At 35.6% G+C, this 15777-nt stretch overlaps 1 protein-coding gene across 4 annotated transcripts in view; it reads left to right on the top strand.

The window, feature by feature from the left end:
* The window catches only part of SEMA3D (semaphorin 3D), a 206956-nt gene that overhangs the window by 172546 nt on the left and 18633 nt on the right, over nucleotides 1-15777 (top strand). For all 4 annotated transcript variants that reach the window (XM_061197666.1, XM_061197665.1, XM_061197663.1 and 1 more), the window contains 4 exons: nucleotides 6882-7104; nucleotides 9198-9286; nucleotides 11120-11161; nucleotides 13442-13599. In XM_061197666.1, the coding sequence (XP_061053649.1) occupies nucleotides 6882-7104; nucleotides 9198-9286; nucleotides 11120-11161; nucleotides 13442-13599 (512 nt within the window). The remainder of the gene's footprint in view (nucleotides 1-6881; nucleotides 7105-9197; nucleotides 9287-11119; nucleotides 11162-13441; nucleotides 13600-15777) is intronic.

Genomic DNA, 15777 nt, shown 5'->3' with positions numbered 1-15777 from the left:
AAATCCATTCATCAGTCAGTGAACATTTAGGTTGTTTCCACATATGGTATGAAGGGTTGTCAAAATATTAAAAAGTAGAATTACCATATGATCCAGCAATCCTACTTCTGGATATCTGTCCAAATGGATTGAAATTGGGATCTTGAAGAGAGATTAGCACTCCCATGTTCATTTGCAGCACTATTCACAATGGCCAAAATGTGCAGTTTTTGAAGTTAAAACATTAAAGAAATGTATGTTTCACTGCTCCTGAATCATTTTCCCATAGTTTTTAAACAATTTCTAAACCTCTAATTTTGTAAAAATAACAATTCATTTTTAAATTCCATTTCCTCCCAAATAGTTACTGCTTTTACTGTTAAATGTGTCACCTTTACTTTTAAAGATCAAAACTTACACATGAATTTCCCAACTAAGGCTTCATTTTTTGGTAGGGAGCAAAAAGAGGTAGTTATAGGTACTGCTTTTTAATTTCATAACTTGTTTTTACTATGTATATACTGGTGAATGATAAATATATTAAAATTCCCATTAATAGCTTAAACAACAGCAAAACACATTCTTTTTGTGTGCATAGGTATTAGAAAGAGGTGATGCAAATTGTGACTCTGAGAATACCTGAGAATGGTGACTCTGAGAATTCCTTGGTTCAAACATTTGAAGCAAAGCCATAGTTCAAGGAACACCATGATATGGTGAAAAGCATCCTTGACTGTATACTAAAGACGTGATCTCTTACCCCAGCTCTGCCTCTTACACTGTCTGACACTGGACACATTGAATACATATGCTCATTTTCAGCTAGAACTTCCTAATTGTTTTTGTTGTTGTTGCTTTTCTTTTGTTTCCTGTTAAGTCACATAAACTACCAAAACCACTAAGCTAGCCTCCTTCTTCATGTTTATTGACCTTCTATGATGTATATCTGAGTATAGATAATATGCTCTTGTCCTTTTAGTGAGAAAAAGAAAAATACTGAAATGTCCTGTGAAAACTAAGAGTTGTTTAATCTCAAGTAATCCCTGAAAAAACATCTCCCCTCTCCAATTCTATTTTAGGAATTCAGATCTTTAGAAAAAATTAAAATCCTTTTTCTGAAGTCACATTCATATATTAATCAGATCCTTGATTTAACTGACCCACTACAAAGACAATGTTAAGTGATTTTTCAGCTACCATTATATGTAAAGTAATGAAATCTCGTCCTTTCTATAACATTTCAAGTCTTCGTCTAAACAAGAAGCCCCACCATGTACAATTCCTCACATGGGTTTTTCCTCTAGAGTAAATGAAAAATAAAGGTAAATAGATTCCCCTCTTTGTAATAGAGGCTTTACTGTCCCTTCTCTGCTCTGAGATAAAATCTCCCAAACTGTGATGTGGATGAGGTTATGTCTAACAGTCCTTATTTATTTCCCACCAAATTATTAAACTTTCTAACACGTAAAAGACAGTTAAAAATATCACAAAATTCTTTTCCAGGGCCACTGGAAACTTCATCCTACCAAAAATTCTGTCATGGACCAGCTGTGGGTCCTGGCATATCCACCTGTTCCAGAAAAGCGTTTTTTCCTCTGACATATCTAAGCATCACAGCCTTCATTGAGATTGACTTATGATTTTGCTACAAAAAAAGAGCAAATCCTGGAGATATTGTATCATATCATAGGATAATAATACATAATGACAATAACTCAATTCTTATAGCAGACTGGATATATGCAATGGTACTTCACTTCAAACTAGAATGACTGCTGAGAAATTCCAACTTTTACCTTGGTCCAGGTCCTCAACAGCAGGGGTTTGAAATAAAACATGAAATTCATGAGTTCCAAAACTCTTCGGACACCCTGTTTTCTCTTCCTGATCTACCTAAAATATTTGGCTTGAGCAATGACATATTCCTGTAACACACTTTTTATAGAGCTGATGATTCTTAGAATTGTATGTCTTCATGAATCCCCTAAATTAGATCTGAGTTGTAACCTAGACTGGCCCCATTAAGTAAGGATTTTCTTGATTATATTTCTAGAAAAAAAGACGTTTTAAGATTGATTCAAAGATAAGGGTGCAAAAAGAAAGAGAGTCCAAAAGTCGTATCCTAAACTTCCTTTTGATTTGTGTAGTGTTAGACTGTGAGAGATCCAAATGGGATGGAAAAAAATAATGGAAGAATTCCCTCACAGTGTCACACTGTCTTCTTATTTATGCATCTGAAGAATATGTCTAAAATTTCATTGGTGTTTCTTTTGTTTCAACTAAAGTTCCTAATTAATTTAAAGTATATGGAAATCTTTGGGAAAATCTCATTTTACATATTACTAGCTCATAGATGCCTCTCTATCATATTAAATTCACGGGGATTTTTGGCCCCAACATTTGTTCACTGCATGGCTTTCCACTTACTGGATAGGATATCTTTAATTCTAACCCTTCTAGGTTTTTCTTTTTCATTCTAGAAAGGAGAAGCAGAGGCAAGACTAGAATCTGGGCCTCCTGACTCCAAGTTCCTAAGGGTGTATGACAAAACATCTCTACCATTTTCCTTTAACTGTATATAGGCTGTGTTTCTCTGAAATGGTGAAAGGCAGCTGATTCAAATAACAAATCAATCTCTTCAACTGGCTTTCAGCTTTCTTTTCCATAGGGCCAACATTCGCTTTTAAAATGAGGTTCTCCAAATCCCAGGCTACTTACTCCATTCAATCATGTTTTCATTTTTCTGGTATAGAAATTCTTCTAAAAAAAGAGAAGCTTCAAAAAAAGATAGATTTACCTGTATATTTATGTCTCCGGCCCTTCTATCTCATATTGAATATAGCATCTTTCTTTGCCCATATATGTTATAAACTGACTCTTAGAGGAATAAGTAGGGGGATAGGATGGCACCTATTAAATTTGCATGTTTTACTTTATAAATAAAAATGAGACTTCTTTACACATTTAGCTTATTTTTCCCATTTTGCTAAAAATGAAAGCCCGGTTCAGTTGTTCCTCATGCCATGTCTTCCCTCGCACTGATCATCCCTCTGATCTGTTTAAAATGAAACTGCAACCTGTAGAGAAGAGCCCGAAGCAGCAGGGGGAGAAAACTTGTAACAGCTGTCTGGGGCCTTGCCAAGGGGCAAAGTTCTCTCATTGGATAAAACCCATTTTTCTCCTCTTATCCATTGCTTCCCACTGCACGACTGAAGGCCCTCTGCAAACACGCAGACGTGCCAAGCATAACATGATCACACCTAGTCAGGGTGGCAGCCAGCCCTGGGAGATAGGCATGCAACCAGGGCTTATTGCCGCTGGGTTTACCCTTTCATCTCAGAGCTGCCTAGGCAGGTCCTTTTCTCTTCTGCTCTTGTGCTGGTATTGTTTCCAGCAAGATACGGACATTTTAGAGTTTTGGTAATAGCTCGCTCTTTTTTTTTTCTCCTTCATATTTTAAACTATCTTAGAGTTTTTTGAAACAGTAGGTGGAGACACAGGTAAGTTCCCTGATTTCTTTCTTACAGTCACAGGAGCTAAAGTGATGGAAGTCAGACAAATGTTAGAAAGCTGGAAGCAGAAATAAATTGCCCTCTACATATATTCAGATGGACTGACTCAGCAGGTAGAACTTAAAGTACATACATACAGAGAAAAATTCATTAGATTTTTAATACCTGTGATGTATAGCTGCAATAGGAAAGTTTTCTAGGATTTGTGTAAGGAAAATAATTGAATATGGTTATTTAGATGTAGCATTTCCCCACGCTTTCTCTTTTTCCTTTATGTAATTTTTCTCTCCTACTTTCCATTTACCTGCATAAGATACTTGACATCCCAAGTTATTTTTAGATCTGTGTGAGATGCAGCTATGATATCAAAGGAAAAATTCCACTGGTTTTTAATATTTGGTTCAAACTGTACTATCTTAAACCTCAGGGAGTATCTCTACAAAATCATTTTCATTTGTGAAAGCAGAGTGGAGACGCAGACCAGAGAGATCACACACAGCAACCTAGAGGATAAAGATCTTATCCAAACACTGGCAGCATGCCATGAGGAAAAGCTGCCATATGAAAAAAAATACATTTTCAAAGATCATTTTATAATAGTCAATAGAAGCCAGGTTTCCCTTCTCTTCTTTTTTTGTTAGATTTTATTACACTTAAACTTCTTTGTCAGAGGTGAACAATGAGGAAAATTATCATGTTTGTTTCTTTGATGAATGTTCCTAGCTTCATTCACCTATCCTTTCTCACATTAAAATTTCTTATGGTTTGAAAATTTGATATAAAAAACTGACTTGAATGGCACGATGTTATTTCCTTTGAAATATTGGCTACTGCATGATTATAGCTACAAAGTCAAAAGAGATGTTTTTCTTAAGTTGGAGGGCTGTTTCAAAAATGTAATGCAGGCAGAAATCTTGCATTTGCTTTGATTTTAATAATAGGCCCACCAGATAGTACCCCAGGCATTATAAGCTATAAGCCCACTATGAATGGCCTTTGACTGAGTCTCAAACACGCAGCCTGTAATTGGGCAAGAGCTTTGTATCATTTGAGCTCCGTATCCATTTTGAGTTACAGCTTAATCTACTTAATATAGGGTTCCTTGCATTACTGAGTTGACAGATTTCACTTGGCTGAAAGCAAAGTGCTAGAAACAATGACTGAAGATACAGACTTAGATCTTTAGACCAACATCCAGCTAGGAATATGATCAGTAAGTACCAAACGGCTAACATTCTAGGACATTTCTAAACTTTTTGGTGCAGACCTGGGACAAGTCAATAAAACTGATCAAGAAAAGATCAGTTTCTTTTCACATGCAAGATTCTTATGAAAGATAAATATATTCTCAAGCTATTTATAGAAAATTATTAACAGATTCTTTTTAAAAGTACAACTTCTTTGCTATTTCTTGTAATTTAGTGAGCTATTATGATTTTATTGCTGTAAATTTGAGGTCAGGGTCATTTATTGTGACTAACTCCAGTATCTTTAGTTCCTTAAGAATGACGCTAGTGAATGCTTTGAGAAGTACAATTTCGAGCCTTGACAAGATTATAATTAGTGTTGGGTATAAGTGGCTCAGTTCAGTGGAGATTATGGTTCAACTTGTCTAAAAACTAAAACAGGGAGAAAGCAGCACTTTCTTATAAACTTTCCTTAATATTACTCATTTTCTTTTCTATGCCTGCATCATACAGCTAAACTTTTCCATTCCAAAAGAATGTATTAGCCAATTAAGAATTCAAATGTGGTAACAGCACTGTTCTCTCTGAGATAACTTACTAAATTACAATATAATAAAATCATAAAATAGATTTAGTACGTGGGAGGGGAGATATTTGAAGTAATATTTTGAAGGGATTTATGAAGTAATTCCCTTTTCATGTTTTTGGATAGAGGCACATTGAATTCATACCAGTGTGAATTTTTTACTTTTACCACCAGGGGGCAGGGTATGCTAACTATTGAATTAGTGGATGTCAAAAGGCACACAAGAAGCAATTTTAAGACAGAGGTGAAAAATTCCCTGAGGGTTTCCCCACAGATCCTTTAGGGGAAGAGTTGTTGACTTGCTCACAGTAAATTTTCACGCCAGTTATGAAAAACTAGATAATTATGATATCAAACTATTAAAGCTCTTTTACAAGTAACTTTATGACATGTTGATTTGTTCCATTTTATTAACAATCATGGTTTTAATTTAAAACTGAAATTTTACATTAATTAAAGGAAATTGAAAATAATAATGTTTATAGATCACTTTCTTAATTATTTCAACTCAAATTTCATGTACCTTTGTAAGAAAAGAGCTCACTTTGGAAACTTTAGAAAATACAGGTAAATGGATATAATTTAGAAATCTTTTTGGAGAAACACTGAGAAGCTTTAATAAGCATGATAATTTGTTTCATAAGGTTCTCTTTGATGATCATTAGCCATTCCATCTGCCAACAAGCAAAGACAGTTGTCTTTTGAGATCTGAGGCTAATTCAAGAAGAGAATAGTTCAAAAGACAATAGAAATATCTAGCATGGGGGTTTTGTATTTGGTTTTCTGAAGTCATACTTCTTGGAAGAAAAGATATGGATTGGAATTATCAACTTTTACTTGTGCTTATGCAACTGAAAAGTATTTCAAAAGCAATAGCCCAACTGGACATTGATAAAAGATTTAAAATATGTGCACAATTAATGTTTTATTGAGGTATCAATGACATATAACATTAGTTTCAGGTGTACAACATAATTCGATATTTGTATATATTGAAAAATGATCACCACAATAAGTCCAGTTAACATCAGTCACCATACATAGTTACAATTTTTTTTTCTTGTGATGAGAACTTTTAAGATCTACTCTTAGCAACTTTCAAATACGCAATACAGTGTTAGTAACTATAGCCACCATACTGTACATTACATCCTCAGGATTTATAACTGGAAGTTTGTACCCTCTGACCCATTTTGCCCATCCTGCACCCTCTACATCTGGCAACCACCAATCTGTTCTCTGTATCTTTGAGCTCTTTTGTTTGATTCCACACATAAGTGAGATCATACAGTATTTGTCTTTCTCTGTCTGACTTACTTCACTTAGCATAATGCCCTCAAGGTCCATCCATGTTGCAAATAGTAAGATTTCATTTTTTGTGTGGCTGAATAATACTTCATTGTAATAATTAAGAATATTTTTGAAACCAAAAACTGGATTTATATACACTCCAGGTAAGCCGCATTTATTTACATCTGTCAATACATGTGATTTCATATTGATCCTGTTGACCACTCCTTTAATATTATCAATGATAAGCCTTAAAAACTTTACTAGAAGTGAAAATTTCTCAGATGTGTGAACAATGCCTTTACTCCCCTCCTCATTTCTTTTCAGTGTCCAAGCAAAACCTATGACCCACTGATTAAATCCACCCGAGATTTTCCGGACGATGTCATCAGTTTCATAAAGCGGCACCCTGTGATGTATAAATCAGTATATCCAGTTGTGGGAGGACCAACATTCAAGCGCATCAATGTGGATTACAGACTGACACAGATTGTGGTGGATCACGTTGTCGCAGAAGATGGCCAGTACGATGTGATGTTTCTTGGAACAGGTATGCTAGAGCCAGGTTATGCCTTCTTTCAAATGAATTTTTCATTATTAGACAAAACAAAAACTTCAGAAAAGTTTACCGGCCAAAATCAAAATGAGTAACTATTAGCTAATACCCAGTCAGTGTTTTTTTTAACTTGCATAACATGTGCTTTGAATCGACGATCATACATATCTCCCAGCCTCCATTAGTGTTATGTGAGATTTCAAAATATACTACTATATTATGACTGCAATGTGCCTGCTACAGATGAGGTGCTCAATACATATTTGTTGAATGACTATGGACTAAAACAAGTAGGTAAAGCAAAGCTTCTCTATTTTCAAACTTCACATTTCCCTCTCTCTACAGAGATATTTGATAATCTTACCCCAAAGGATCCCTTCACCCAATTTTGAGAATCACTGACTTAGTTGGCTTATGGTGGTTTCAAAAAAGTTAATCATTAATTTGTAAAGAACTTAAAGTAGAAACTACTTGGTGATTATTTTTCCTGTCCTTGAATTTTGTGGATTAAGTATCACTTTTCATTATTAGAGCCCATTTTATTTATTTTTTTGACTGCCAACTCAGTAATTATAAAATGATTACCTTTTTTTTCAAGGGAAAGAAATATTGCTTATTTGGTGCATCTCAAAAAAAAAAAAGTAATATCTAATAATGTCCTGTGAACTGTATTGGCAGTAAAGATAACATGTATCATTAAAACAAAAGGACTACATCCTAGATAATGTTACGTAATTTCATGGATCACGCATTGCATAAAGAAACAGAAATTTGATGAGTTTTTAAGAAATGGACATTTTTATTGAAATGTTTTTAGGACTATACAACAATTTTAGAATAATTTTATTTTTTAAAATATATTGGTTTTACAAAAGTTAGGTTTATTAGGAAGCGTCTGTGTGACAGACTCAGAGGACTTTCAAGAACACCAGTTGTCAAACCTGATTATGTTGCAGATGGCAGTACCAAGGCCCAGGGAAAAAAGTAATACTTTCAAGACTACAGAGATTACTACTGAAGCGTCAAAACATGAAATAATTAGTTTGTCATTAATTCTAATGAGCTTGCCCCTTAATTGCACTGCCCACCCAAAGCTCATTTCTAGTTCTTCAACATTTCAGGGTCAGAAAAGCCATTTAGCCACTAGGTGGTACTACCTAACTTTTACTTAGAAAATTATGAGGATACTAAGATAGATTGATTTTCAATTATGACATTCAGAAAATATATATTTAATATTTTTCAAAGATCCTAGAGTCATTTAAAAACAAATAATCCAGACTATTTTGTACAAATAGGATATTACCATACATGTTAACCTACTTCAACCTCTGCTCAGAAGTTTAAAAGCAACTATTTTAAATTTATTTTTATGTATAAGTCAGTCTCTACATTAATTTCCAAATGGGATTTTTTTCTAAAATGTTCTTTTGATCGTCTTTCTGTAATAACATGCCACCTTGTGGACTGCAATATATGATTAATCTTGTGATAATAGTTTAGTTCTTTTAAATTGAACTAAAATAATTTTAGACAAAATTTTATTTTCTAGCCCATTAATTATATTTCTGTAAGTAAAATACATTTTATGAGTGAGCTACTACTTCCCCCATGTAGATAGCTTCAATGATTCCTCTTCCATTTGTTAAGATTATTAAAAATATATATATTTATCTTTCATGGTGAACTGGATAAGTACTGAATAAATATTTCTTACATTGAGAGAGAAAATTTGTTAATATATTTTAACCTTTTAAATTAAGTTCCAAAAATGTTGTTCCTCTTTTGTTACCCTTTCAACTAATTTTTAAAGGAGACATCTCTATTCCTTGTGTTAGGAATACACTCTGAATGTGTGTCTTTTAATGTTTTCTTTATAAATGTGTTTTATGAGCCGAAAGCTATAGTATTTCAAAAGGGGAGAATCATATACATTAAGCTTCACTTCTCGCATCCTTTGTTTAACCTGATTGCTTGAAAGGCATTGAAAAAAAAAAATGAGGGGAGCCATGTGAAGGTTGCTAGGAAAATGCTTAACTAAACATTGAAGTAGAAACAACAGGATCATGGGTAATGTATTTTTTCAGACATTGGAACAGTCCTAAAAGTTGTCAGCATTTCAAAGGAGAAGTGGAAAATGGAAGAGGTAGTACTGGAGGAGTTACATATATTCAAGGTAAGACTTAGGCCAGAGTTCCGGGAGAAGCGATGGCGAACTTGAGCAGTTCTTATATAGGACATGTTCGTGTCAGTACGTCACCACTCTTTCTGAAGAAATCTTTGCAATTAGCTTCTTTATTTTTCTTTTCCTTAAGCGAAGGAAAAAGTTTTAAAAGCAGCTAAGAATGGGACTCATTTTCCCCTGCAGAAATATCACTGAACTTGGGGCTCCTGGGTTGCCCCTCATGACTGAGTTCTCTAAGCATGTGTTCAGACAAATCGCCACCGTAGATGAAAGCCTAGGGTCTCTTTTACTATCCAGATGCTTTTCTACTTTATAAATTTTACTTTTCAATTTTTCTTCAATTGAATTTAAGGAAACTGGAAGAGTGTATAAATCATGTGTCCCTGCATTTCTGTAAGGAATTTTTTTTTTAAAGTTGCTTGATAGTAAGTCTTTATGTATGCTAAATTCCCCTCAACCACCAAAAGAGTTAGTAGATCTAAAATAATAGTTCTCCAGATTTGGGGAATGTCCTTAGACTTTTAACAGTAGTAAATTTGAATTGTGGCATTCTTTGTAGATCTTCAATGAAATTCAATTTAGAGTTATTTTCTAAAATGAAATTAGAAATAAAATCGCAGTTCTTAGAAGAGCTTTTAAAAAATATGCTGTCTTTTATACTATTTTTGTTGAGACAGTTTATTAAAATAGACTGTTTCCATGTAAACTTCTATTGCCTTAAAAGAGAGTAGAGCTCTCTGCTTTGAGGGGCTCAAGTTAATTAACAGGCTGGGTTCCGCAGGATCCTGTTTACATTGTGATGATAATAGTGGTCCAGGAGTTAACAAGACCTGCTCTCTGGAATCTACCAGAAACAAAGTCGTGGGTAGTTCCTGAGGGAAAAGCCAATGTCAAATATAAGTGGGAACCCAGAGGGCAAAAATAAAGCCCCCATAATACACAGAGGCACATTAGACTAAGTCTACTCAGCGGTTATTACTGACCAAGAGGAATTGTTTGGATTCCACTGTTAAGATTAAATAATGACCCTGTTCCCTTAATTCATAGAAAAAGTTATTGGATAGAACTTTCTCATTTAACATTTCTTTTCATTTTTTTCATATATTTTCTTAAAGTTTTAATATCTGCTTGTGTTTATTGCTTAGTAAATATTGGCTGGTGAGAAATGAATAGTCATATATATAGAGAGAGACATAGACGATAGATAAAAAAATGTTTAAACATTCCATCCTTTTTAGTTTGGTAGCTTTTGTGTTCATGTTTTAAATTTTGTATTGCACGCATAGAGGCATGTTTTCTACAAATAAAACTTTCATGTCGTGAAAACATGTGCATCCTATCTTGCAGTGTTTTATAAAGAATATGCTCATCCACAAGAAGCACTATAACTTTTTAGAATTGTACTACTTGAACAAGTTTTTGAACTACTGATCTAAGTAACAGCAGAAAGAGGCAATAAATAATTATGGAGATGTTCTTGTCAACACTAGTTTGAATTATATGGAAGCAGTTAAGATAAGCAGAGTCAGAAGAGGGAGAAACCTTGTGGGTAACCGGGACCAATTTTCAATGCAGAGTGTCTCCTCATATATTTAGGTAATTTTTCTCTAATAAGATTTAAAAATAACTATTTTGATAATTTTTATTAAGGTTGAATCACTACACATGGGAAGGAAATAGCAAACATTAAGATCTTTTTCTCCTCTATGTAACAGAGCCTTGAAGTTTACTCCAATTATCCTTGGTACAAGATAAAACAAAATATTGGCTACTCTAAAAGATTGTTCGTGATTATCTTTATTAATAGTTAAATTCTATTTTCAGCATTCATCAATCATCTTGAACATGGAGTTGTCTCTGAAGCAGGTACTTTCTAATTTTTGTGTAAAAATTAGCCACAAAAGAAAGATTGTTTGAATCAAAGTTTATTTTAGGGAAAATCCATTGAAACTGGAAGTTAAATTATAAATAGTGTAAAAAGCTTTAGATTATTTGTTTCTTTTATAACTGATTATAGGGCATTGTTTCAGCCTTGCCTTAGGAGACAGGGGACCCAATTTCATTAATTGAATAATACATTCTCCCCTTCCTTTGGCTCTTGAAAATTGAGCTCACTTTCCTAGTCTCATGAGGATGTCATTCTGTCAAGGCTGTAAAGTAATTCATGTAGAATACTAGCCCTAAACATTAAAGATGGTTTTTAATCAGCGAGTCTAGGAGTTAGACTATGGACTGCAATGGCAAACAGCCCAATAGTCACATGGAGCTGGAAGGCAAAGGAGCATGCTAACAAAGTAGAGCAATAATGGAACCATGTTCTAGGGAGTCAGAGAGGAGAGGAACTGGTGTAAAAGGGAGCCAGGGGAGCAGGGAGAGACAGGCAACTGGAGCTATGAAGGATGCTGCAGGTAACCAGATAAATAAAAAGAAGGATGGGATGGGGAAGCATATGCCGAGTAGAAGAGGGGACCATTTGAAAAGGCGTGAAGAGTGAAAGACTAGAACTTATTCTAGTAAGTTTGTGTACAATTGGAGCAGAGAGCATACCTGCACTCAAGGGGCAAGGAGGCTAGAAAGGAATCTGGGGAGGTAAGACAGAAGAAGAGTAGACACATCCTTGCATGGATGCCCTCCTGAGAAGTTTAACAAGTTTATCCAAGACAATGAAAACCTTTAAAACCTTTAGAGAGAGCAGCCTGGTGTGGCAGTGTGGAAGAGGGATTGAGTCCTGGGGTGGAGGTGAGGGTTGCCGGAAAACAAGGGTGAAGCCAGCTGAAACAGTAAGGACACTTACAGGTCATCCAGGAAAGAGATAAGGACTGAGACAAAGGCAGGGGCAGTGGAGAGGGAGGAGGAAATGGATTTGAGAGTGCCGTGTAAGAGAACGGAGAGATAAGGTGGCAGACCGAGTGAGAGTGAAAGAAGATTCAAAGACAACTCCCAGATTCGTGATGTGGGTGATTGGGATGGTGTCTCTTGGTCAAGGTAGGGTAGGAACACTAGATTTAGGGGAATCAGTGTGTGCGTGTTTATGTTGTTTTCAAAATCACTCTGAGTCTTTGTACAGGAAGAAGAGTAAAGATGAGAATCGCAAAGAGGGAAACCCAATGTTCAATGCAAAGAACGGAATCATCAAAGGAAACAGAAGTCTTAGGCAGAAATAAAGAGGGAGAACAGGAGAAAGGGAAGAGACTTTCAAGGAGGCTTTAGTCTTACTGGTATCAAACGCTATAGAGAATTATATAGTAAAATACTAAACAAAGTCCACATTTAGCCTCCAGGAGGTCTTAAGTGGGTGGTAGGGGTATAAGACAGATTTCTATAGGTGGAGTTCATGTATGTTATTTGTGCCAATATCTATTTCTCAGATTTTTTTTCCCTCCATTCCAAGTTTGGCATGTCCACTAGACTTGACCGTAAGTTACTTGAAGGCACAGACTATGGCTCATTCACTTGTTATCATCCCTCACTCTGCCTCCACCACATACCCTCAAGTGAATACATGTAGGGAGCAGTGCATTATTTTCAAAATGTGATTGTGTTTGCTGAGTTTGTCAGTATCCTGCAGGCTTTCACATGTGATACAGCATCCCACAAACCTCCTAAATACTTTCTTCACAGTGATACCAAATACTTTCTCTCTCACTTATCACTCAACTTCCTTCAGGGATCCGTACTTCATTAACAAATGAAATGGTTAGTTAAAACCACAGGAAAGTTTTTTATAAACCTCTTTTCAGCCAACTCTTATATAAGAAGCCATGGCAGGAGAAGACCATCAGTGTTGCCTATACCATCTGTGCTTGATGTAATCTACCAGAGTGTATTTTCAACTACTAACAAAGAATCTGACATCTTAATTCCTCAGTCTAGCAGCTGGTTTTTGACCTTCTTAAATTACTGCCAAGGTTACTCTAGCTCTCTAGAACGCTGTCCAATTCTGTGTCATCATCTTCAAACCACCATCCAACCAGGGATAGAAGACTGACTTATCTTACTCTTCCTTATGTTTCTGTGCAAGTGTTTATAACGGGCAGGGCACCTGAGGAGACAGATTTAGGTCTGTGATGTGGTATTCAAGAAAGGGAAGTTCTTAAGACTCGTCTGAAAGATACTTCTAATGCATTTGTTTTGCCTGATTTGCAGCAACAGTTGTACATTGGTTCCCGAGATGGACTGGCTCAGCTCTCCTTGCACAGATGTGACACTTATGGGAAAGCTTGTGCAGACTGTTGTCTTGCCAGAGACCCCTACTGTGCCTGGGATGGAAATGCATGCTCTCGCTATGCACCCACTTCAAAAAGGTGAGAGGCACATCAAATTAAGATGAAGCCTTGCTTTTCACACAATGAATATCTCACACGAATACCTTCTCTTGTAGTTTAAAGAGAAAACATATAGAGAACATGGTCTGTGGTAGGAATATTACAATCTAAATGTTTTAGAGTTTTTCATACAGCTAAATTTTGAAGGAGGATAAAACAGAATGTTCTGAAATCCGGAAATGTGGAAGTCTTACCAAACTAGTTTTGTTTGATGCATAGCAAGCCAAACGTGGAGATGCCAAGATGTGCAGCAGGGAACGGGTTTATTCACAAAGCAGTCAAGCGGGGAGATGGGGAAAACAAGTCTCAAATTCCCCTCCCCAAAGGCGAGGGACTGAGGATACTTTATGGGAGAAAGCTGAGGCGTGGGGAGCCTGGGGAAGGTTAATTGGAGATAAGAAAAAGGTGAGGTAATCATCGTTCTGCACAGATGCAACTAAGCTACAAGCTTCTTCCTGGGATGCCTGCCCTGAGGGTGGAGTTTTTGGCCTCTGATGTCAAAAGGTCACTGGACACTCCCACATGCCCAGAGGGAGGGTCAGTGGTCCTAACCAGTCTTAACCGGCTAGAGCTCAAACTGAACACAGCTGAGTCCAAGTTCCTAAACAACTTGGGCAAACATCCTGTTTAGGTTACCGGAGGTTTGGAGGACACACACGTTTTTATAGCAACAATTAAAGCAAGCTTGATTAATGAAGGCAGGTTACAGGTTTCATGGATTTAACTGATGATAACCCTCGGTTTCAGAGCTTTAAAAAATTCTGATAAATTGTTTATATCCTTTTTCTTCATCTTTGTCAAAAAGCATGAAAAGTTTGCTTTCTTTACTACTCTACCCTTTGTACATTCTTCCCTTCTTCCCTTATTTATAAATATGTATATACTCGTAATTACTGTTTTACAAATAATGTATAAATATATGTTTTTGTAACAGTGTAGATTATATACAGCCCACAGCACATCCCAGTGATTCTGTATAATTTTGCTTTTACTCCAACTTGACCAATTTCTGCCACCCAGATATGCTTAAATATCCAACTACATCCTGCTGTTTGTAGTTTATTGCTTTATGTGCTCTTAAAAATAATGCTATTCTGGGCCAACAGTACCCAGCTAGGAGTTTATTTTACACACACGGGCAAAAAAGTACCACAAATTAAATGTTTGATGTTCATTTCAGCACAGTTTTCAATAGCAAAATTATTGGAAACACCCTGAATGCTCATTAATATGACCGATGGGGGCTGAGTATATTAAAATATCATTATTTTAAAGTGTGGTTTATAGTAACACTATTTTCTAAAGTATTGCCCAAAGTATATTTTATTCTAGGTAAAATGTCAGCAAATTGTATATGGTATTTTTTTTTTCATCTTTAGGTCTTAACAAAATAAGATAACAGGTGAGCATATGTTAGTCCCGCTACTACATATGCACTTTTATTTTTTTGAAAGTTTACTGATTTGTCAAATTGCAAATTCTAGTGATCACAGATTGAATGTATAGTACAAAAACAGATACTATTCCAAGACCTTTTTATATTCCCTGAAATATCTGAATTAAATGTAAGTGGGGAGATACCATTATTTCAAGTTTAAAGTAAAAAGTCACAACATTTTTGTTACAGTTTTTGACAAAGAATATACTCATCCTAGTTAGTCTTTGGGGAGTGCTTTTCTTTGCAAGAACCTAAAAAACAAGAATGCTCATTACTTGGTAATGAACCTTCAGTTTGATGAATTGATCCTGTTCCTTAAGAAGCCAAGATTTAAAAACATGCTTGACCTTATGTACCTTATACCATCATAATTTTTTCTTCTTGTATTTCTCAAGACTGTATCTCTGATCTTGCAGACAAGCCACTGTGATGTTCTCCCTTACCTAACACTGTCCATGGGAGCCAAAAAATATGTATGATAAATGAATCTTCCACAGGACTGTCATCTGGTCAGCATTCCCCTTAAGGAACACCCTACATATCACAGAATGTTTACTGTGACATCCAGGATCTCTGATGTGGCAACATAAAATAGCCAAAGCAAATGAAACTGTACTCCGAGTGTAAGACTTATTTAACTTAGATGTGGCAGATTTTTTCTTTTTTTATGCAGTAGTTACTATTTCGTCTTAAGGAAAATATGTGACAATAATGTACAA

This window comes from Eubalaena glacialis, chromosome 8 (genome assembly GCF_028564815.1).
Source record: "Eubalaena glacialis isolate mEubGla1 chromosome 8, mEubGla1.1.hap2.+ XY, whole genome shotgun sequence".
Taxonomy (NCBI): Eukaryota; Metazoa; Chordata; class Mammalia; order Artiodactyla; family Balaenidae; genus Eubalaena; species Eubalaena glacialis.
Note: the sequence above shows the minus strand (reverse complement) of the source record. Positions and strands in the feature narration are given on the sequence as shown.